Source organism: Clarias gariepinus, chromosome 8 (assembly GCF_024256425.1).
Source record: "Clarias gariepinus isolate MV-2021 ecotype Netherlands chromosome 8, CGAR_prim_01v2, whole genome shotgun sequence".
NCBI classification, from domain to species: Eukaryota; Metazoa; Chordata; class Actinopteri; order Siluriformes; family Clariidae; genus Clarias; species Clarias gariepinus.
Genome location: NC_071107.1, coordinates 3,397,171 through 3,420,000, shown reverse-complemented (window position 1 = coordinate 3,420,000; position 22,830 = coordinate 3,397,171). Strand labels below are relative to the sequence as shown.

General features: G+C 46.1%; 1 protein-coding gene across 1 annotated transcript in view; it reads right to left on the bottom strand.

Annotated features, from left to right (window-relative positions):
* Positions 1–22,830, bottom strand: part of arhgap10 (Rho GTPase activating protein 10) — a 117,355-nt gene that overhangs the window by 26,105 nt on the left and 68,420 nt on the right. The window contains exon 18 of the mRNA XM_053501761.1: positions 40–199. Within this exon, the coding sequence (XP_053357736.1) occupies positions 40–199 (160 nt within the window). The remainder of the gene's footprint in view (positions 1–39; positions 200–22,830) is intronic.

Below are 22,830 nucleotides of genomic sequence, written 5' to 3'. Positions count from 1 at the left end.
CGAATCGCTCTGACTCCGTACACTGAGGGGAAGTCTCACCTTTTCATGCTGCTCTATCAGAATCTCCACCACGATGTTTTGGAACTTGAGATCCATGATGGCCGCGACCGTCTCCTCCTGAGGCCGCATGAGGGTGGGGCCGAAGACCACGCCCAGGTTCGCTACGGTCATCAGGTTCTGCTTACTGTGCGCAGCCACGCTGTAAGAGAAAAAGAGAGAGAAAAATAGTTATTAATTATTATTATTATTTTTTTTTTTTATTCCATTACATCGATTGTTGTGATAATGTGATGTCATACGTCACAGGAAAACTCCACAGATGTGACAACCTGGTCATTCAGTACATTCAGGTCGTCAGCTGACTTCACTTTATCGCCCCATAACGTTGCTGAGTCTAGACCTGAGTAACTGATAAACCCCAGATCATAACACTGTCTCCAGAGGCTTGTACAGTGGACACGGGAGCATCGCTTCATGTCCTTCCCTTATTCCCTGACACGCCCATCGCTCTGGGATAGGATCAATCTGGACTCATCAGGTCACATGACCTTTTTCCATCGCTCCAAAATTCCATAAATTCAAATTCAGATTTTATTTGTTACATATACAGTCATACTGTACACAATACTGTGTGATGTGAAATAAAATAGAGTATCCTAATTAAGAATATGAAATTAGAATATACAGGGTGGGCCATTTATATAAATACACCCTAATAAAATGGAAATGGTTGGTGATATTAACTTCCTGTTTGTGGCACATTAGTATATGCGAGGGGGGAAACTTTTCAAGGTGGGTGGTGACCATGGTGGCCATTTTGAAGTCGGCCATGTTGGATCCAACTTTTGTTTTTTCAATAGGAAGAGGGTCATGTGACATATCAAACGTATTGGGAATTTCACCAGAAAAACAATGGTGTGCTTGGTTTTAACGTAACTTTATTCTTAAAAATTTTAAGTTTCTGACCACTAATAAAGCAGTTATAAGCAGTTTGCTAACTGTAGCATTGGAGATGGGTGGTCTCGTAGGGTGTCTTGCATTGGAATCTGCTGCAGTGACCCGGTTACTGCGTTCACCCGACATCAACGCACGATTTCTATCCGCTCCTCACGTGTCATTAGTATGTAAATACTATATATATATTTTCACAATTTTCACAATCAATCAATCAATCTTTATACATCCATGGACACTATGGACAATTCCACGCACATCACATCTACAATACATGTTTACGTTTACATTCTGGCCCATTGCACAAAGACACTTTAAAAACCTTTGCACAAAGTCACTTTTTCTATGCATATTTGCACACCATTATAGTTCTATTTGTACAGTATATTTCTATTTTCAGTTTCTATTTTTAATTCTATTTTTCCTAGTTTAATTTTATTTTTTTTATTTACATTTTCTATCGTATTTCTTTTATTCATATTTATTACTTATTATAAGCTTTAATTCTCTTTTTAAGGTCACTGGCGGTCGTATAAGCATTTCACTACATTTCGTACTGTGTATGACTGTGTATGTGACAAATAAAATTTTAATTTGAATATATATATATATATATATATATACATATATATATATACATATATATATACATATATATATATACATATATATATAAATATATATATATATACATATATATATTAGTATAAAACTTGTAAATAACTCATGAAAGAATAAAGTTAGGTTAAAACCAAGAATATTTATTAATATATATTTAATTATATTTATATAAATATACATTTAGAATATAAAATGTTAAATAAGAATATAATAATAAAAAATATACTTTTAGCTGTAAAATTGTGTAGACTATGTACAAGAAATAAAATTGTTGTTTAGTTGTTCAATAAGTGTTTAGTCCTAATCCTGTGAGTTTAATAACACAAGTGTGTATGAAAATGCTCTTACTTTTAATATTAGCTCTGATTTTCACTGTTCAGGTTTTTACCAAACCAAGTGTTTAAGTGATCTCCATTCACAATTTTTTTAATTAATTAATTATTATTATTATTTTTTTCAAGTCGATGGCTCGGCTCTATCCTTCCAGGGTATCATAATGTATTTAAAGCTTCTTATTCCAGGTCCAGAAATCTCTCATTTCCTTAACTGTTTTCTTTGCTTGATTCAGCCTAATAACGTCACCCTTCTGAAATGGCAACTTTTTTTTGGCCAGGCTGAGTAAATCTATGTAATATATGTATAATATACTGTATATTACATTACTTTATATAACAGGTCTTCATTTCTAATCTCATTTCGAGTAATCCACTCATCTCACCTTCACACGGTATCATCGTCTTTATCTCATCATTATATACTAAGCTCATGTCATCCTACTCAACCTTCTCAACTTCATCTCATCTCTTTGTTATCTAAACTCACCTTCTCATTTTGTATCTTCTTAAATTATCTCACCTCATCTTTAAAAAACATTCTCTGGAGCTCCCGGATGCCAGATTAGCATTTAAACCAGACTTAGAGTCGAGTCAGTGGTGGATTTATCTGAAGTAGACGTAAGAAGAGGAAAATCGTTCGATTTCCATTTGTTCTCTTCGTCTTGCTCTGATGGAGCAGCGTCGTGAAACTGATTTGTGAAAAAAATGAGTAAAATTAAAATAATAAATAAATAAGACCTGTTCCTCGTAGCACTCAGGCTTTTAAAAAGTTCTAAGTGCACAATTAACGCCAAAGATCTAGTGTCGTGTTGGTCTCTTCGGATCCTCGGTGTATATTTAGTTCAACCTGCTACGGCTTTAGGATTTCAGCGCGGTTTTATGCGCCGTTTAAGCTGCTGTGTTACATGATGAGCCGAACCTCGTGCTGCGAACGTAAAGGTGAAGTGTTTAACGTGTTAAATGGGTGACAAGCCACGTATGAATGAGGGTTTTTTTATTTTTTTATTTTAAAAGTCTGGTGCTCAGACATCTGATGCAAATTTCTGATTTCGGTTCAACAGCTGATTTTTTTAAGGGTGTAAAAAAGAAGAAAATAATAATAATAATAATAACTAGAGAGGTACATTTCCTGAAGAAAATGTGAGTGGTGCTTGCCGTGGCGAAACTCTGGCCCCCCATATCTCTTCGACAATGGGATCTCGATAGCAACATGCTAATATAGCTAGCATCAAGCTAGCACCATGCTAATCAGCTAAACATCATGCTAATCACACTAGCATGATGCTAGGAACATTCTATACATGTTATTAGCAAAAAGTTAGCATAATGCTAGCGACATGCTAATAGCGTTAGCATCATGCTAGCGATGTGCTGATGAAATTAGCATAACGCTAGCAAAATGCTAATTTTGTTAGCATCATGCTAGCAAAATGCTAATCGCGTTAGCATCATGCTAACAGCATGCTAATGAGGGTGGTAGGGGGCGTGGCTTATGAGCATGATGATACATGCAAAAGAGTGTCTCTACGACAGTCGGTTCCACAGTTAAATCAATGTTAAATCTGTGGGTGGTTAATTGCCCCCTGCGGGGGCAATTAACCACCCACCCCTTAAAAAGGTCACAGCACCCCGTTCCCGAAGATGGCCTGCACGGTTTGACACCTCACTCATGAGACTCGGGCAAAGTTGGTCTCAATGTTAAGTCTGTGGGTGGTTAATTGCCCCCTGCGGGGGCAATTAACCACCCACCCCTTCAAACAGTCAAAGCAGCCTACTCCCGAATAAGCCGCACGGTTTGACACCTCATTCATGGGTCTACGACGAACGGTGCAAGACTCAGTCAAAGTTGTTCTCAGTGTTAAGTCTGTGGGCGGTTAATTGCCCCCTGCGGGGGCAATTAACCACCCACCCCTCAGAAGAGTCACAGCACCCTGTTCCCGAAAATGGGCCGCACAGTTTGACACCTCACTCATGGTACTCGGTCAAAGTTGGTCTCAATGTTAACTCTGTGGGTGGTTAATTGCCCCCTGCGGGGGCAATTAACCACCCACCCCTTCAAACAGTCAGAGCACCCTACTCCCGAATAAGCCGCACGGTTTGACACCTCATTTATGGGTCTACGACGAACGGTGCGGGACTCAGTCAAAGTTATTCTCAGTGTTAAGTCTGTGGGTGGTTAATTGCCCCCTGCGGGGGCAATTAACCACCCACCCCTTCCAACAGTCAGAGCACCCTACCCCCAAATAAGCCGCACGGGCTGACACCTCATTCATGGGTCTATGACGAACGGTGCGGCACTAGTAATTTTTTTTTATTCCCATTATAAGTCAATGGGCAAAGTCACCAAATTCCCCATTCAAATTCTATGGGGCAACTTTGGGGACCTCTCTTGCCCCGGGGGTCGAACCTATCCCCCTGTGCCGGGTATCTTCTGACACAGGCTGCAAACCTCTTCAAATGTGGTAAATCTGACGTCTCTACAAAATTCACTCTCTGCGCTACAATCTGTCAAAGTTGGTCTCCATGTTAAGTCAATGGGATTTTTGGGGCGGTTAATTGCCCCCTGCGGGGGCAATTAACCGCCCACCCCTTAGAAAAGTCATAGCACCCCATTCCCGTATAGGCCGCACGATTTGACACCTCACTCATGGGTCTACGACAAACGGTGCGGGACTAGTTACGCGCCGAACTTTCATACGGAAGAAGAATAAAAAAAACTAGAGAGGTACATTTCCTGAAGAAAATGTGAGTGGTGCTTGCCGTGGCGAAACTCTGGCCCTCCATATCTCTACGACAATGGGATCTTGATAGCAACATGCTAATATAGCTAGCATCAAGCTAGCACCATGCTAATCAGCTAAACATCATGCTAATTACACTAGCATGATGCTAGGAACATTCTATACATGTGATTAGCGAAAAGTTAGCATAATGCTAGCGACATGCTAATAGCGTTAGCATCATGCTAGCGATGTGCTGATGAAATTAGCATAACGCTAGCAAGATGCTAATTTTGTTAGCATCATGCTAGCAAAATGCTAATCGTGTTAGCATCATGCTAACAGCATGCTAATGAGGGTGCTAGGGGGCGTGGCTTATGAGCATGATGATAAATGCAAAAGAATGTCTCTACGACAGTCGGTTCCACAGTTAAGTCAATGTTAAGTCTGTAGGTGGTTAATTGCCCCCTGCAGGGGCAATTAACCACCCACCCCTTAGAAAAGTCACAGCACCCCGTTCCCGAAGATGGGCCGCACGGTTTGACACCTCACTCATGGGACTCAGTCAAAGTTGGTCACAATGTTAAGTCTGTGGGTAGTTAATTGCCCCCTGCGGGGGCAATTAACCACCCACCCCTCAGAAAAGTCACAGCATCCTGTTCCCGAAAATGGGCCGCACAGTTTAACACCTCACTCATGGTACTCGGTCAAAGTTGGTCTCAATGTTAATTCTGTGGGTGGTTAATTGCCCCCTGCGGGGGCAATTAACCACCCACCCCTTCGAACAGTCAGAGCACCCTACTCCCGAATAAGCCGCACGGTTTGACACCTCATTCATGGGTCTACGACGAACGGTGCGGGCCTCAGTCAAAGTTGTTGTCAGTGTTAAGTCTGTAGGTGGTTAATTGCCCCCTGCGGGGGCAATTAACCACCCACCCCTTTCAACAGTGAGAGTACCCTACTCCCGAATGAGCCGCACGGTTTGACACCTCATTCATGGGTCTACGACGAACGGTGCAAGACTCAGTCAAAGTTGTTCTCAGTGTTAAGTCTGTAGGTGGTTAATTGCCCCCTGCGGGGGCAATTAACCACCCACCCCTTCGAACAGTCAAAGCACCCTACTCCCGAATAAGCCGCATGGGTAGACACCTGATTCATGGGTCTACGACGAACGGTGCGGCACTAGTAATTTTTTTAAATCCCCATTATAAGTCAATGGGCAAAGTCGCCAAAATCCCCATTCAAATTCTATGGGGCAACTTTGGGGACCTCTCTTGCCCCGGGGGTCGAACTTATCCCCCTGTGCCGGGTATCTTCTGACACAGGCTGCAAACCTCTTCAAATCTGGTAAGTTTGATGTCTCTACAAAATTCACTCTCTGCGCTATAATCCGTCAAAGTTGGTCTCAATGTTAAGTCAATGGGATTTTTGGGCCGGTTAATTGCCCCCTGCGGGGGCAATTAACCGCCCACCCCTTATAAAAGTCATAGCACCCCATTCCCGTATAGGCCGCACGATTTGACACCTCACCCATGGGTCTACGACAAACGGTGCGAGACTAGTTACGCGCCGAACTTTTGTACGGAAGAAGAATAATAATAACTAGAGAGGTACATTTCCTGAAGAAAATGTGAGTGGTGCTTGCCGTGGCGAAACTCTGGCCCTCCATATCTCTACGACAATGGGATCTTGATAGCAACATGCTAATATAGCTAGCATCAAGATAGCACCATGCTAATCAGCTAAACATCATGCTAATTACACTAGCATGATGCTAGGAACATTCTATACATGTTATTAGCGAAAAGTTAGCATAATGCTAGCGACATGCTAATAGCGTTAGCATCATGCTAACGATGTGCTGATGAAATTAGCATAACACTAGCAAGATGCTAATTTTGTTAGCATCATGCTAGCAAAATGCTAATCGGGTTAGCATCATGCTAACAGCATGCTAATGAGGGTGCTAGGGGGCGTGGCTTATGAGCATGATGATAAATGCAAAAGTGTGTCTCTACGACAGTCGGTTCCACAGTTAAATCAATTTTAAGTCTGTGGGTGGTTAATTGCCCCCTGCGGGGGCAATTAACCACCCACCCCTTAGAAAAGTCACAGCACCCCGTTCCCGAAGATGGGCCGCACGGTTTGACACCTCACTCATGGGACTCAGTCAAAGTTGGACTCAATGTTAAGTCTGTGGGTGGTTAATTGCCCCCTGCGGGGGCAATTAACCACCCACCCCTTTCACCACTCAGAGCACCCTACTCCCGAATAAGCCGCACGGTTTGACACCTCATTCATGGGTCTACGACGAACGGTGCAAGACTCAGTCAAAGTTGTTCTCAGTGTTAAGTCTGTGGGTGGTTAATTGCCCCCTGCGGGGGCAATTAACCACCCACCCCTTCCAACAGTCAAAGCACCCCACTCCCGAATAAGCTGCACGGTTTGACACCTCATTCATGGGTCTACGACGAACGGTGCAAGACTCAGTCAAAGTTGTTCTCAGTGTTAAGTCTGTGGGTGGTTAATTGCCCCCTGCGGGGGCAATTAACCACCCACCCCTTCAAACAGTCAAAGCACCCTACTCCCGAATAAGCCGCACGGGTTGACACCTCATTCATGGGTCTACGACGAACGGTGCGGCACTAGTAATTTTTTAAAATTCCCATTATAAGTCAATGGGCAAAGTTGCCAAAATCCCCATTCAAATTCTATGGGGCAACTTTGGGGACCCCTCTTGCCCCGGGGGTCGAACGTATCCCCTTGTGCGGGTTATCTTCTGACACAGGTTGCAAACCTCTTCAAATGTTGTAAATTTCACGTTTCTACAAAATCCCCTCTCTGCGCTACAAGCCGTCAAAGTTGGCCTCAATGTTAAGTCTATGGGACTTTTCGGGGCGGTTAATTGCCCCCTGCGGGGGCAATTAACCACCCACCCCTTAGAAAAGTCATAGCACCCCATTCCCGATTAGGCCGCACGATTTGACACCTCATTCATGGGTCTACGACAAACGGTGCGGGACTAGTTACGCGCCGAACTTTTGTCCGGAAGAATAATAATAATAAAAATAAAAATAATAAGTTCGCAAGAGAATAGTAGTGATGCTTTGCAAGCACCACTAATAATAATAATAATAAGTTTGCAAGATAACAATAGTGATGCTTTGCAAGCACCACTAATAATAAAAATAATAAGCCTGCAAGATAACAATAGTGATGCTTTGCAAGCACCACTAACTAGAGAGGTACATTTCCTGAAGAAAATGTGAGTGGTGCTTGCCGTGGCGAAACTCTGACCCTCCATATCTCTACGACAATGGGATCTTGATAGCAACATGCTAATATAGCTAGCATCAAGCTAGCACCATGCTAATCAGCTAAACATCATGCTAATTACACTAGCATGATGCTAGGACCATTCTATACATGTGATTAGCGAAAAGTTAGCATAATGCTAGCGACATGCTAATAGCGTTAGCATCATGCTAGCGATGTGCTGATGAAATTAGCATAAAGCTAGAAACATGCTAATTTTGTTAGCATCATGCTAGCAAAATGCTAATCGCGTTAGCATCATGCTAACAGCATGCTAATGAGGGTGCTAGGGGGCGTGGCTCATGAGCATAATGATAAATGCAAAAGAGTGTCTCTACGACAGTCAGATCCACAGTTAAATCAATGTTAAGTCTGTAGGTGGTTAATTGCCCCCTGCGGGGGCAATTAATTGCCCCCTGCGGGGGCAGTTAACCACCCACCCCTTAGAAAAGTCACAGCACCCCGTTCCCGAAGATGGGCCGCACGGTTTGACACCTCACTCATGGGACTCAGTCAAAGTTGGTCTCAATGTTAAGTCTGTGGTCACCCCTTTAAACAGTCAGAGCACCCTACTCCCGAATAAGCCGCACGGTTTGACACCTCATTCATGGGTCCACGACGAACGGTGCAAGACTCAGTCAAAGTTGTTCTCAGTGTTAAGTCTGTGGGCGGTTAATTGCCCCGGGGGCAATTAACCACCCACCCCTCAGAAAAGTCACAGCACCCTGTTCCCGAAAATGGGCCGCACAGTTCGACACCTCACTCATGGTACTCGGTCAAAGTTGGTCTCAATGTTAAGTCTGTGGGTGGTTAATTGCCCCCTGCAACTCATGGGTCTACGACGAACGGTGCGGCACTAGTAATTTTTTAAAATTCCCATTATAAGTCAATGGGCAAAGTCGCCAAAATCCCCATTCAAATTCTATGGGGCAACTTTGGGGACCTCTCTTGCCCCGGGGGTCGAACTTATTCCCCTGTGCGGGGTATCATCTGACACAGGCTGCAATCCTCCTCAAATGTGGTAAATCTGACGTCTCTACAAATTTCACTCTCTGCGCTACAATCTGTCAAAGTTGGCCTCAATGTTAAGTCTATGGGATTTTTTGGCCGGTTAATTGCCCCCTGCGGGGGCAATTAACCGCCCACCCCTTATAAAAGTCATAGCACCCCATTCCCGTATAAGCCGCACGATTTGACACCTCACTCATGGGTCTATGACAAACGGTGCGGGACTAGTTACGCGCCAAACTTTTGTACGGAAGAATTTTGCAAGATAACAATAGTGATGCTTTGCAAGCACCACTAATAATAATAAGTTTGCAAGATAACAGTAGTGATGCTTTGCAAGCACCACTAATAAGCCTGCAAGATAACAATAGTGATGCTTTGCAAGCACCACTAATAATAATAATAACTAGAGAGGTACATTTCCTGAAGAAAATGTGAGTGGTGCTTGCCGTGGCGAAACTCTGGCCCTCCATATCTCTACGACAATGGGATCTTGATAGCAACATGCTAATATAGCTAGCATCAAGCTAGCACCATGCTAATCAGCTAAACATCATGCTAATTACACTAGCATGATGCTAGGAACATTCTATACATGTGATTAGCGAAAAGTTAGCATAATGCTAGCGACATGCTAATAGCGTTAGCATCATGCTAGCGATGTGCTGATGAAATTAGCATAACGCTAGCAAGATGCTAATTTTGTTAGCATCATGCTAGCAAAATGCTAATCGTGTTAGCATCATGCTAACAGCATGCTAATGAGGGTGCTAGGGGGCGTGGCTTATGAGCATGATGATAAATGCAAAAGAATGTCTCTACGACAGTCGGTTCCACAGTTAAGTCAATGTTAAGTCTGTAGGTGGTTAATTGCCCCCTGCAGGGGCAATTAACCACCCACCCCTTAGAAAAGTCACAGCACCCCGTTCCCGAAGATGGGCCGCACGGTTTGACACCTCACTCATGGGACTCAGTCAAAGTTGGTCTCAATGTTAAGTCTGTGGGTGGTTAATTGCCCCCTGCGGGGGCAATTAACCGCCCACCCCTCAGAAAAGTCACAGCACCCTGTTCCCGAAAATGGGCCGCACAGTTTGACACCTCACTCATGGTACTCGGTCAAAGTTGGTCTCAATGTTAAGTCTGTGGGTGGTTAATTGCCCCCTGCGGGGGCAATTAACCACTCACCCCTTCAAACAGTCAGAGCACCCTACTCCCGAATAAGCCGCACGGTTTGACACCTCATTCATGGGTCTACGACGAACGGTGCAAGACTCAGTCAAAGTTGTTCTCAGTGTTAAGTCTGTAGGTGGTTAATTGCCCCCTGCGGGGGCAATTAACCACCCACCCCTTTCAACAGTGAGAGTACCCTACTCCCGAATAAGCCGCATGGTTTGACACCTCATTCATGGGTCTACGACGAACGGTGCGGGACTAGTAATTTTTTTAAATTCCCATTATAAGTCAATGGGCAAAGTCGCCAAAATCCCCATTCAAATTCTATGGGGCAACTTTGGGGACCTCTCTTGCCCCGGGGGTCAAACTTATCCTCCTGTGCGGGGTATCTTCTGACACAGGCTGCAAACCTCTTCAAATCTGGTAAGTTTGATGTCTCTACAAAATTCACTCTCTGCGCTATAATCCGTCAAAGTTGGTCTCAATGTTAAGTCAATGGGATTTTTGGGGCGGTTAATTGCCCCCTGCGGGGGCAATTAACCGCCCACCCCTTATAAAAGTCATAGCACCCCATTCCCGTATAGGCCGCACGATTTGACACCTCACTCAGGGGTCTACGACAAACGGTGCGGGACTAGTTACGCGCCAAACTTTTGTACGGAAGAATAATAATAAAAAGAATAATAAGTTTGCAAGATAACAATAGTGATGCTTTGCAAGCACCACTAACTAGAGAGGTACATTTCCTGAAGAAAATGTGAGTGGTGCTTGCCGTGGCGAAACTCTGGCCCTCCATATAACTCTGGCCCTCCATATCTCCACGACAATGGGATCTTGATAGCAACATGCTAATATAGCTAGCATCAAGCTAGCACCATGCTAATCAGCTAAACATCGTGCTAATTACACTAGCATGATGCTAGGAACATTCTATACATGTTATTAGCGAAAAGTTAGCATAATGCTAGCGACATGCTAATAGCGTTAGCATCATGCTAGCGATGTGCTGATGAAATTAGCATAACGCTAGCAAGATGCTAATTTTGTTAGCATCATGCTAGCAAAATGCTAATCGCGTTAGCATCATGCTAACAGCATGCTAATGAGGGTGCTAGGGGGCGTGGCTTATGAGCATGATGATATATGCAAAAGAGTGTCTCTACGACAGACGGTTCCACAGTTAAATCAATGTTAAGTGTGTGTGTGGTTAATTGCCCCCTGCGGGGGCAATTAACCACCCACCCCTTAGAAAAGTCACAGCACCCCGTTCCCTAAGATGGGCCGCACGGTTTGACACCTCACTCATGGGACTCAGTCAAAGTTGGTCTTAATGTTAAGTCTGTGGGTGGTTAATTGCCCCCTGCGGGGGCAATTAACCACCCACCCCTTCAAACAGTCAAAGCAGCCTACTCCCGAATAAGCCGCACGGTTTGACACCTCATTCATGGGTCTACGACGAACGGTGCAAGACTCAGTCAAAGTTGTTCTCAGTGTTAAGTCTGTGGGCGGTTAATTGCCCCCTGCGGGGGCAATTAACCACCAACCCCTCAGAAAAGTCACAGCACCCTGTTCCCGAAAATGGGCCGCACAGTTTGACACCTCACTCATGGTACTCGGTCAAAGTTGGTCTCAATGTTAAGTCTGTGGGTGGTTAATTGCCCCCTGCGGGGGCAATTAACCACCCACCCCTTCAAACAGTCAGAGCACCCTACTCCCGAATAAGCCGCACGGTTTGACACCTCATTCATGGGTCTACGACGAACGGTGCGGGACTCAGTCAAATTTGTTGTCAGTGTTAAGTCTGTGGGTGGTTAATTTCCCCCGCAGGGGGCAATTAACCACCCACCCCTTCAAACAGTCAGAGCACCCTACTCCCGAATAAGCCGCACGGTTTGACACCTCAGTCGTGGGTCTACGACGAACGGTGCGGGACTCAGTCAAAGTTGTTGTCAGTGTTAAGTCTGTGGGTGGTTAATTGCCCCCTGCGGGGGCAATTAACCACCCACCCCTTCAAACAGTCAAAGCACCTTACTCCCGAATAAGCCGCACGGGTTGACACCTCATTCATGGGTCTACGACGAACGGTGCGGCACTAGTAATTTTTTTAAATTCCCATTATAAGTCAATGGGCAAAGGCGCCAAAATCCCCATTCAAATTCTATGGGGCAACTTTGGGGACCTCTCTTGCCCCGGGGGTCGAACTTATCCCCCTGTGCAGAGTATCTTCTGACACAGGCTGCAAACCTCTTCAAATCTGGTAAGTTTGATGTCTCTACAAAATTCACTCTCTGCGCTATAATCCGTCAAAGTTGGTCTCAATGTTAAGTCAATGGGATTTTTCGGGCGGTTAATTGCCCCCGGCGGGGGCAATTAACCGCCCACCCCTTATAAAAGTCATAGCACCCCATTCCCGTATAGGCCGCACGATTTGACACCTCACTCAGGGGTCTACGACAAACGGTGCGGGACTAGTTACGCGCCGAACTTTTGTACGGAAGAAGAATAATAAAAAAAATAATAACTAGAGAGGTACATTTCCTGAAGAAAATGTGAGTGGTGCTTGCCGTGGCGAAACTCTGGCCCTCCATACCTCTACGACAATGGGATCTTGATAGCAACATGCTAATATAGCTAGCATCGAGCTAGCACCATGCTAATCAGCTAAACATCATGCCAATTACACTAGCATGATGCTAGGACCATTCTATACATGTTATTAGCTAAAAGTTAGCATAATGCTAGCGACATGCTAATAGCATTAGCATCATGCTAGCGATGTGCTGATGAAATTGGCATAAAGCTAGCAAGATGCTAATTTTGTTAGCATCATGCTAGCAGAATGCTAATCGCGTTAGCATCATGCTAACAGCATGCTAATGAGGTTTCTAGGGGGCGTGGCTTATGAGCATGATGATAAATGCAAAAGAGTGTCTCTACGACAGTCGGTTCCACAGTTAAATCAATGTTAAGTCTGTGGGTGGTTAATTGCCCCCTGCGGGGGCAATTAACCACCCACCCCTTAAAAAGGTCACAGCACCCCGTTCCCGAAGATGGGCCGCACGGTTTGACACCTCACTCATGGGATTCAGTCAAAGTTGGTCTCAATGTTAAGTCTGTGGGTGGTTAATGCCCCCTGCGGGGGCAATTAACCACCCACCCCTTCAAACAGTCAAAGCAGCCTACTCCCGAATAAGCCGCACGGTTTGACACCTCATTCATGGGTCTACGACGAACGGTGCAAGATGCAGTCAAAGTTGTTCTCAGTGTTAAGTCTGTGGGCGGTTAATTGCCCCCTGCGGGGGCAATTAACCGCCCACCCCTCAGAAAAGTCACAGCACCCTGTTCCCGAAAATGGGCCGCACAGTTTGACACCTCACTCATGGTACTCGGTCAAAGTTGGTCTCAATGTTAAGTCTGTGGGAGGTTAATTGCCCCCTGCGGGGGCAATTAACCACCCACCCCTTCAAACAGTCAAAGCAGCCTACTCCCGAATAAGCCGCACGGTTTGACACCTCATTCATGGGTCTACGACGAACGGTGCAAGACTCAGTCAAAGTTGTTCTCAGTGTTAAGTCTGTGGGCGGTTAATTGCCCCCTGCGGGGGCAATTAACCACCCACACCTCAGAAAAGTCACAGCACCCTGTTCCCGAAAATGGGCCGCACAGTTTGACACCTCACTCATGGTACTCGGTCAAAGTTGGTGTCAATGTTAAGTCTGTGGGTGGTTAATTGCCCCCTGCGGGGGCAATTATCCCACCCACCCCTTCGAACAGACAGAGCACCCTACTCCTGAATAAGCCGCACGGTTTGACACCTCATTCATGGGTCTACGACGAACGGTGCGGGACTCAGTCAAAGTTGTTGTCAGTGTTAAGTCTGTGGGTGGTTAATTGCCCCCGCAGGGGGCAATTAACCACCCACCCCTTCAAACAGTCAAAGCATCCTACTCCCGAATAAGCCGCACGGGTTGACACCTCATTCATGGGTCTACAACGAACGGTGTGGGACTAGTAATTTTTTTAAATTCCCATTATAAGTCAATGGGCAAAGTCGCCAAAATCCCCATTCAAATTCTATGGGGCAACTTTGGGGACCTCTCTTGCCCCGGGGGTCGAACTTATCCCCCTATGCGGGGTATCTTCTGACACAGCCTGCAAACCTCTTCAAATGTGGTATATCTGACGTCTCTACAAAATTCACTTTCTGCGCTACAATCCGTCAAAGTTGGCCTCAATGTTAAGTCTATGGGATTTTTTGGCCGGTTAATTGCCCCCTGCGGGGGCAATTAACCGCCCACCCCTTAGAAAAGTCATAGCACCCCATTCCCGTATAGGCCGCACGATTTGACACCTCACTCATGGGTCTACGACAAACGGTGCGGGACTAGTTACGCGCCAAACTTTTGTACGGAAGAATAATAATAAAAAGAATAATAAGTTTGCAAGATAACAGTAGTGATGCTTTGCAAGCACCACTAATAAGTTTGCAAGATAACAATAGTGATGCTTTGCAAGCACCACTAATAAGTTTGCAAGATAACAATAGTGATGCTTTGCAAGCACCACTAAAAATAATAAAAATAACTAGAGAGGTACATTTCCTGAAGAAAATGTGAGTGGTGCTTGCCGTGGCGAAACTCTGGCCCTCCATATCTCCACGACAATGGGATCTTGATAGCAACATGCTAATATAGCTAGCATCAAGCTAGCACCATGCTAATCAGTTAAACATCATGCTGATTACACTAGCATGATGCTAGGAACATTCTATACATGTTATTATCGAAAAGTTAGCATAATGCTAGCGACATGCTAATAGCGTTAGCATCATGCTAGCGATGTGCTGATGAAATTAGCATAACGCTAGCAAGATGCTAATTTTGTTAGCATCATGCTAGCAAAATGCTAATCGCGTTAGCATCATGCTAACAGCATGCTAATGAGGGTGCTAGGGGGCGTGGCTTATGAGCATGATGATAAATGCAAAAGAGTGTCTCTACGACAGTCGGTTCCACAGTTAAATCAATTTTAAGTGTGTGTGTGGTTAATTGCCCCCTGCGGGGGCAATTAACCACCCACCCCTTAGAAAAGTCACAGCACCCCGTTCCCGAAGATGGGCCGCACGGTTTGACACCTCACTCATGGGACTCAGTCAAAGTTGGTCTCAATGTTAAGTCTGTGGGTGGTTAATTGCCCCCTGCGGGGGCAATTAACCACCCACCCCTTCAAACAGTCAAAGCACCCTACTCCCAAATAAGCCGCACGGTTTGACACCTCATTCATGGGTCTACGACGAACGGTGCAAGACTCAGTCAAAGTTGTTCTCAGTGTTAAGTCTGTGGGCGATTAATTGCCCCCTGCGGGGGCAATTAACCACCCACCCCTCAGAAAAGTCACAGCACCCTGTTCCCGAAAATGGGCCGCACAGTTTGACACCTCACTTATGGTACTCGGTCAAAGTTGGTCTCAATGTTAAGTCTGTGGGTGGTTAATTGCCCCCTGCGGGGGCAATTAACCACCCACCCCTTCAAACAGTCAGAGCACCCTACTCCCGAATAAGCCGCACGGTTTGACACCTCATTCATGAGTCTACGATGAACGGTGCGGGACTCAGTCAAAGTTGTTGTCAGTGTTAAGTCTGTGGGTGGTTAATTGCCCCCTGCGGGGGCAATTAACCACCCACCCCTTCAAACAGTCAAAGCACCCTACTCCCGAATAAGCCACACGGGTTGACACCTCATTCATGGGTCTACGACGAACGGTGCGGCACTAGTAATTTTTTTTAATTCCCATTATAAGTCAATGGGCAAAGTCACCAAATTCCCCATTCAAATTCTATGGGGCAACTTTGGGGACCTCTCTTGCCCCGGGGGTCGAACTTATCCCCCTGTGCCGGGTATCTTCTGACACAGGCTGCAAACCTCTTCAAATGTGGTAAATCTGACGTCTCTACAAAATTCACTCTCTGCGCTATAATTCGTCAAAGTTGGTCTCAATGTTAAGTCAATGGGATTTTTAGGGCGGTTAATTGCCCCCTGCGGGGGCAATTAACCGCCCACCCCTTATAAAAGTCATAGCACCCCATTCCCGTATAGGCCGCACGATTTGACACCTCACTCAGGGGTCTACGACAAACGGTGCGGGACTAGTTACGTGCCAAACTTTTGTACGGAAGAATAATAAAAATAATAAAAATAACTAGAGAGGTACATTTCCTGAAGAAAATGTGAGTGGTGCTTGCCGTGGCAAAACTCTGGCCCTCCATATCTCCACGACAATGGGATCTTGATAGCAACATGCTAATATAGCTATCATCAAGCTAGCACCATGCTAATCAGCTAAACATCGTGCTAATTACACTAGCATGATGCTAGGAACATTCTATACATGTTATTAGCGAAAAGTTAGCATAATGCTAGCGACATGCTAATAGCGTTAGCATCATGCTAGCGATGTGCTGATGAAATTAGCATAACGCTAGCAAGATGCTAATTTTGTTAGCATCATGCTAGCAAAATGCTAATCGCGTTAGCATCATGCTAACAGCATGCTAATGAGGGTGCTAGGGGGCGTGGCTCATGAGCATGATGATAAATGCAAAAGAGTGTCTCTACGACAGTCAGATCCACAGTTAAATCAATGTTAAGCCTGTTAACCACCCACCCCTTAGAAAAGTCACAGCACCACGTTCCCGAAGATGGGCCGCACGGTTTGACACCTCACTCATGGGACTCAGTCAAAGTTGGTCTCAATGTTAAGTCTGTGGGTGGTTAATTGCCCCCTGCGGGGGCAATTAACCACCCACCCCTTCGAACAGTCAAAGCAGCCTACTTCCGAACAAGCCGCACGGTTTGACACCTCATTCATGGGTCTACGACGAACGGTGCAAGACTCAGTCAAAGTTGTTGTCAGTGTTAAGTCTGTGGGCGGTTAATTGCCCCCTGCGGGGGCAATTAACCACCCACCCCTAAAAAAAGTCACAGCACCCCATTCCCAAATAAGGCGCACGGTTTGACACCTCACTCATGGTACTCGGTCAAACTTGGTCTCAATGTTAAGTCTGTGTGTGGTTAATTGCCCCCTGCGGGGGCAATTAACCACCCACCCCTTCGAACAGTCAGAGCACCCTACTCCCGAATAAGCCGCATGGTTTGACACCTCATTCATGGGTCTACGATGAACGGTGTGGGACTAGTGATTCACCAAAATCCCCATTATAAGTCAATGGGGCAAATTTAGGGACCCCTACTGCCCCGGGGGTAAAACTTATACCCTTGTGCGGGGTATCTTCTGACACAGGCTGCAAACCTCTTCAAATGTTGTAAATTTCACGTTTTTACAAAATCCCCTCTCTGCGCTACAATCCGTCAAAGTTGGCCGCAATGTTAAGTCTATGGGATTTTTTGGCCGGTTAATTGCCCCCTGCGGGGGCAATTAACCGCCCACCCCTTAGAAAAGTCATAGCACCCCATTCCCGTATAAGCCGCACGATTTGACTCCCCTCTCATGGGTCTACGACAAACGGTGCGGGACTAGTTACGCGCCAAACTTTGTACGGAAGAATAAAAATAATAATAATAATGAAGAAAATGTGAGTGGTGCTTGCCGTGGCGAAACTCTGGCCCTCCATATCTCTACGACAATGGGATCTTGATAGCAACATGCTAATATAGCTAGCATCAAGCTAGCACCATGCTAATCAGCTAAACATCATGCTAATTACACTAGCATGATGCTAGGAACATTCTATACATGTTATTAGCGAAAAGTTAGCATAATGCTAGCGACATGCTAATAGCGTTAGCATCATGCTAGCGATGTGCTGATGAAATTAGCATAACGCTAGCAAGATGCTAATTTTGTTAGCATCATGCTAGCAAAATGCTAATCGTGTTAGCATCATGCTAACAGCATGCTAATGAGGATGCTAGGGGGCGTGGCTTATGAGCATGATGATAAATGCAAAAGAATGTCTCTACGACAGTCGGTTCCACAGTTAAGTCAATGTTAAGTCTGTAGGTGGTTAATTGCCCCCTGCGGGGGCAATTAACCACCCACCCCTTGGAAAAGTCACAGCACCTCGTTCCCGAAGATGGGCCGCACGGTTTGACACCTCACTCATGGGACTCAGTCAAAGTTGGTCACAATGTTAAGTCTGTGGGTAGTTAATTGCCCCCTGCGGGGGCAATTAACCACCCACCCCTCAGAAAAGTCACAGCATCCTGTTCCCGAAAATGGGCCGCACAGTTTAACACCTCACTCATGGTACTCGGTCAAAGTTGGTCTCAATGTTAATTCTGTGGGTGGTTAATTGCCCCCTGCGGGGGCAATTAACCACCCACCCCTTCGAACAGTCAGAGCACCCTACTCCCGAATAAGCCGCACGGTTTGACACCTCATTCATGGGTCTACGACGACCGGTGCAAGACTCAGTCAAAGTTGTTGTCAGTGTTAAGTCTGTGGGCGGTTAATTGCCCCCTGCGGGGGCAATTAACCACCCCCCCCTCAGAAAAGTCACAGCACCCCGTTCCCGAAAGTGGGCCGCACGGTTTGACACCTCACTCATGGGACTTAAAGTTGGTCTCAATGTTAAGTCTGTAGGTGGTTAATTGCCCCCTGCGGGGGCAATTAACCACCCACCCCTTCAAACAGTCAGAGCACCCTACTCCCGAATAAGCCGCACGGTTTGACACCTCATTCATGGGTCTACGACGAACGGTGCAAGACTCAGTCAAAGTTGTTCTCAGTGTTAAGTCTGTGGGTGGTTAATTGCCCCCTGCGGGGGCAATTAACCACCCACCCCTTCCAACAGTCAAAGCACCCCACTCCCGAATAAGCTGCACGGTTTGACACCTCATTCATGGGTCTACGACGAACGGTGCGGGACTAGTAATTTTTTTAAATTCCCATTATAAGTCAATGGGCAAAGTCGCCAAAATCCCCATTCAAATTCTATGGGGCAACTTTGGGGACCTCTCTTGCCCCGGGGGTCGAACTTATCCCCCTGTGCGGGTTATCTTCTGACACAGGCTGCAAACCTCTTTAAACCTGGTAAGTTTGATGTCTCTACAAAATTCACTCTCTGCGCTATAATCCGTCAAAGTTGGTCTCAATGTTAAGTCAATGGGATTTTTCGGGCGGTTAATTGCCCCCTGCGGGGGCAATTAACCGCCCACCCCTTAGAAAAGTCATAGCACCTCATTCCCGTATAGGCCGCACGATTTGACACCTCACTCAGGGGTCTACGACAAACGGTGCGGGACTAGTTACGCGCCGAACTTTTGTACGGAAGAAGAATAAAAATAACTAGAGAGGTACATTTCCTGAAGAAAATGTGAGTGGTGCTTGCCGTGGCGAAACTCTGGCCCTCCATATCTCTACGACAATGGGATCTTGATAGCAACATGCTAATATAGCTAGCATCAAGCTAGCACCATGCTAATCAGCTAAACATCATGCTAATTACACTAGCATGATGCTAGGACCATTCTATACATGTGATTAGCGAAAAGTTAGCATAATGCTAGCGACATGCTAATAGCGTTAGCATCATGCTAGCGATGTGCTGATGAAATTAGCATAAAGCTAGAAACATGCTAACTTTGTTAGCATCATGCTAGCAAAATGCTAATCGCGTTAGCATCATGCTAACAGCATGCTAATGAGGGTGCTAGGGGGCGTGGCTCATGAGCATGATGATAAATGCAAAAGAGTGTCTCTACGACAGTCAGATCCACAGTTAAATGAATGTTAAGTCTGTAGGTGGTTAATTGCCCCCTGCGGGGGCAATTAACCACCCACCCCTTAGAAAAGTCACAGCACCCCGTTCCCGAAGATGGGCCGCACGGTTTGACACCTCACTCATGGGACTCAGTCAAAGTTGGTCTCAATGTTAAGTCTGTGGGTGGTTAATTGCCCCCTGCGGGGGCAATTAACCACCCACCCCTTCAAACAGTCAGAGCACCCTACTCCCGAATAAGCCGCACGGTTTGACACCTCATTCATGGGTCCACGACGAACGGTGCAAGACTCAGTCAAAGTTGTTCTCAGTGTTAAGTCTGTGGGCGGTTAATTGCCCCCTGCGGGGGCAATTAACCACCCACCCCTCAGAAAAGTCACAGCACCCTGTTCCCGAAAATGGGCCGCACAGTTCGACACCTCACTCATGGTACTCGGTCAAAGTTGGTCTCAATGTTAAGTCTGTGGGTGGTTAATTGCCCCCTGCGGGGGCAATTAACCACCCACCCCTTCAAACAGTCAGAGCACCCTCCTCCCGAATAAGCCGCACGGTTTGACACCTCATTCATGGGTCTACGACGAACGGTGCGGGACTCAGTCAAATTTGTTGTCAGTGTTAAGTCTGTGGGTGGTTAATTGCCCCCTGCGGGGGCAATTAACCACCCACCCCTTCAAACAGTCAAAGCACCCTACTCCCGAATAAGCCGCACGGTTTGACATCTCATTCATGGGTCTATGACGAACGGTGCGGGACTCAGTCAAATTTGTTGTCAGTGTTAAGTCTGTGGGTGGTTAATTGCCCCCTGCGGGGGCAATTAACCACCCACCCCTTCAAACAGTCAAAGCACCCTACTCCCGAATAAGCCACACGGGCGGACACCTCATTCATGGGTCTACGACGAACGGTGCGGGACTAGTAATTTTTTTAAATTCCCATTATAAGTCAATGGGCAAAGTCGCCAAAATCCCCATTCAAATTCTATGGGGCAACTTTGGGGACCTCTCTTGCCCCGGGGGTCGAACTTATCCCCCTGTGCGGGGTATGATCTGACACAGGCTGCAAACCTCTTCAAATCTGGTAAGTTTAATGTCTCTACAAAATTCACTCTCTGCGCTACAATCTGTCAAAGTTGGTCTCAATGTTAAGTCAATGGGATTTTTGAGGCGGTTAATTGCCCCCTGCGGGGGCAATTAACCGCCCACCCCTTAGAAAAGTCATAGCACCCCATTCCCGTATAGGCCGCACGATTTGACACCCCACCCATGGGTCTACGACAAACGGTGCGGGACTAGTTACGCGCCGAACTTTTGTACGGAAGAAGAATAATAAAAAAAATAATAAGTATGCAAGATAACAATAGTGATGCTTTGCAAGCACCACTAACTAGAGAGGTACATTTCCTGAAGAAAATGTGAGTGGTGCTTGCCGTGGCGAAACTCTGGCCCTCCATATCTCTACGACAATGGGATCTTGATAGCAACATGCTAATATAGCTAGCATCAAGCTAGCACCATGCTAATCAGCTAAACATCATGCTAATTACACTAGCATGATGCTAGGACCATTCTATACATGTGATTAGCGAAAAGTTAGCATAATGCTAGCGACATGCTAATAGCGTTAGCATCATGCTAGCGATGTGCTGATGAAATTAGCATAAAGCTAGAAACATGCTAACTTTGTTAGCATCATGCTAGCAAAATGCTAATCGCGTTAGCATCATGCTAACAGCATGCTAATGAGGGTGCTAGGGGGCGTGGCTCATGAGCATGATGATAAATGCAAAAGAGTGTCTCTACGACAGTCAGATCCACAGTTAAATGAATGTTAAGTCTGTAGGTGGTTAATTGCCCCCTGCGGGGGCAATTAACCACCCACCCCTTAGAAAAGTCACAGCACCCCGTTCCCGAAGATGGGCCGCACGGTTTGACACCTCACTCATGGGACTCAGTCAAAGTTGGTCTCAATGTTAAGTCTGTGGGTGGTTAATTGCCCCCTGCGGGGGCAATTAACCACCCACCCCTTCAAACAGTCAGAGCACCCTACTCCCGAATAAGCCGCACGGTTTGACACCTCATTCATGGGTCCACGACGAACGGTGCAAGACTCAGTCAAAGTTGTTCTCAGTGTTAAGTCTGTGGGCGGTTAATTGCCCCCTGCGGGGGCAATTAACCACCCACCCCTCAGAAAAGTCACAGCACCCTGTTCCCGAAAATGGGCCGCACAGTTCGACACCTCACTCATGGTACTCGGTCAAAGTTGGTCTCAATGTTAAGTCTGTGGGTGGTTAATTGCCCCCTGCGGGGGCAATTAACCACCCACCCCTTCAAACAGTCAGAGCACCCTCCTCCCGAATAAGCCGCACGGTTTGACACCTCATTCATGGGTCTACGACGAACGGTGCGGGACTCAGTCAAATTTGTTGTCAGTGTTAAGTCTGTGGGTGGTTAATTGCCCCCTGCGGGGGCAATTAACCACCCACCCCTTCAAACAGTCAAAGCACCCTACTCCCGAATAAGCCGCACGGTTTGACATCTCATTCATGGGTCTATGACGAACGGTGCGGGACTCAGTCAAATTTGTTGTCAGTGTTAAGTCTGTGGGTGGTTAATTGCCCCCTGCGGGGGCAATTAACCACCCACCCCTTCAAACAGTCAAAGCACCCTACTCCCGAATAAGCCACACGGGCGGACACCTCATTCATGGGTCTACGACGAACGGTGCGGGACTAGTAATTTTTTTAAATTCCCATTATAAGTCAATGGGCAAAGTCGCCAAAATCCCCATTCAAATTCTATGGGGCAACTTTGGGGACCTCTCTTGCCCCGGGGGTCGAACTTATCCCCCTGTGCGGGGTATGATCTGACACAGGCTGCAAACCTCTTCAAATCTGGTAAGTTTAATGTCTCTACAAAATTCACTCTCTGCGCTACAATCTGTCAAAGTTGGTCTCAATGTTAAGTCA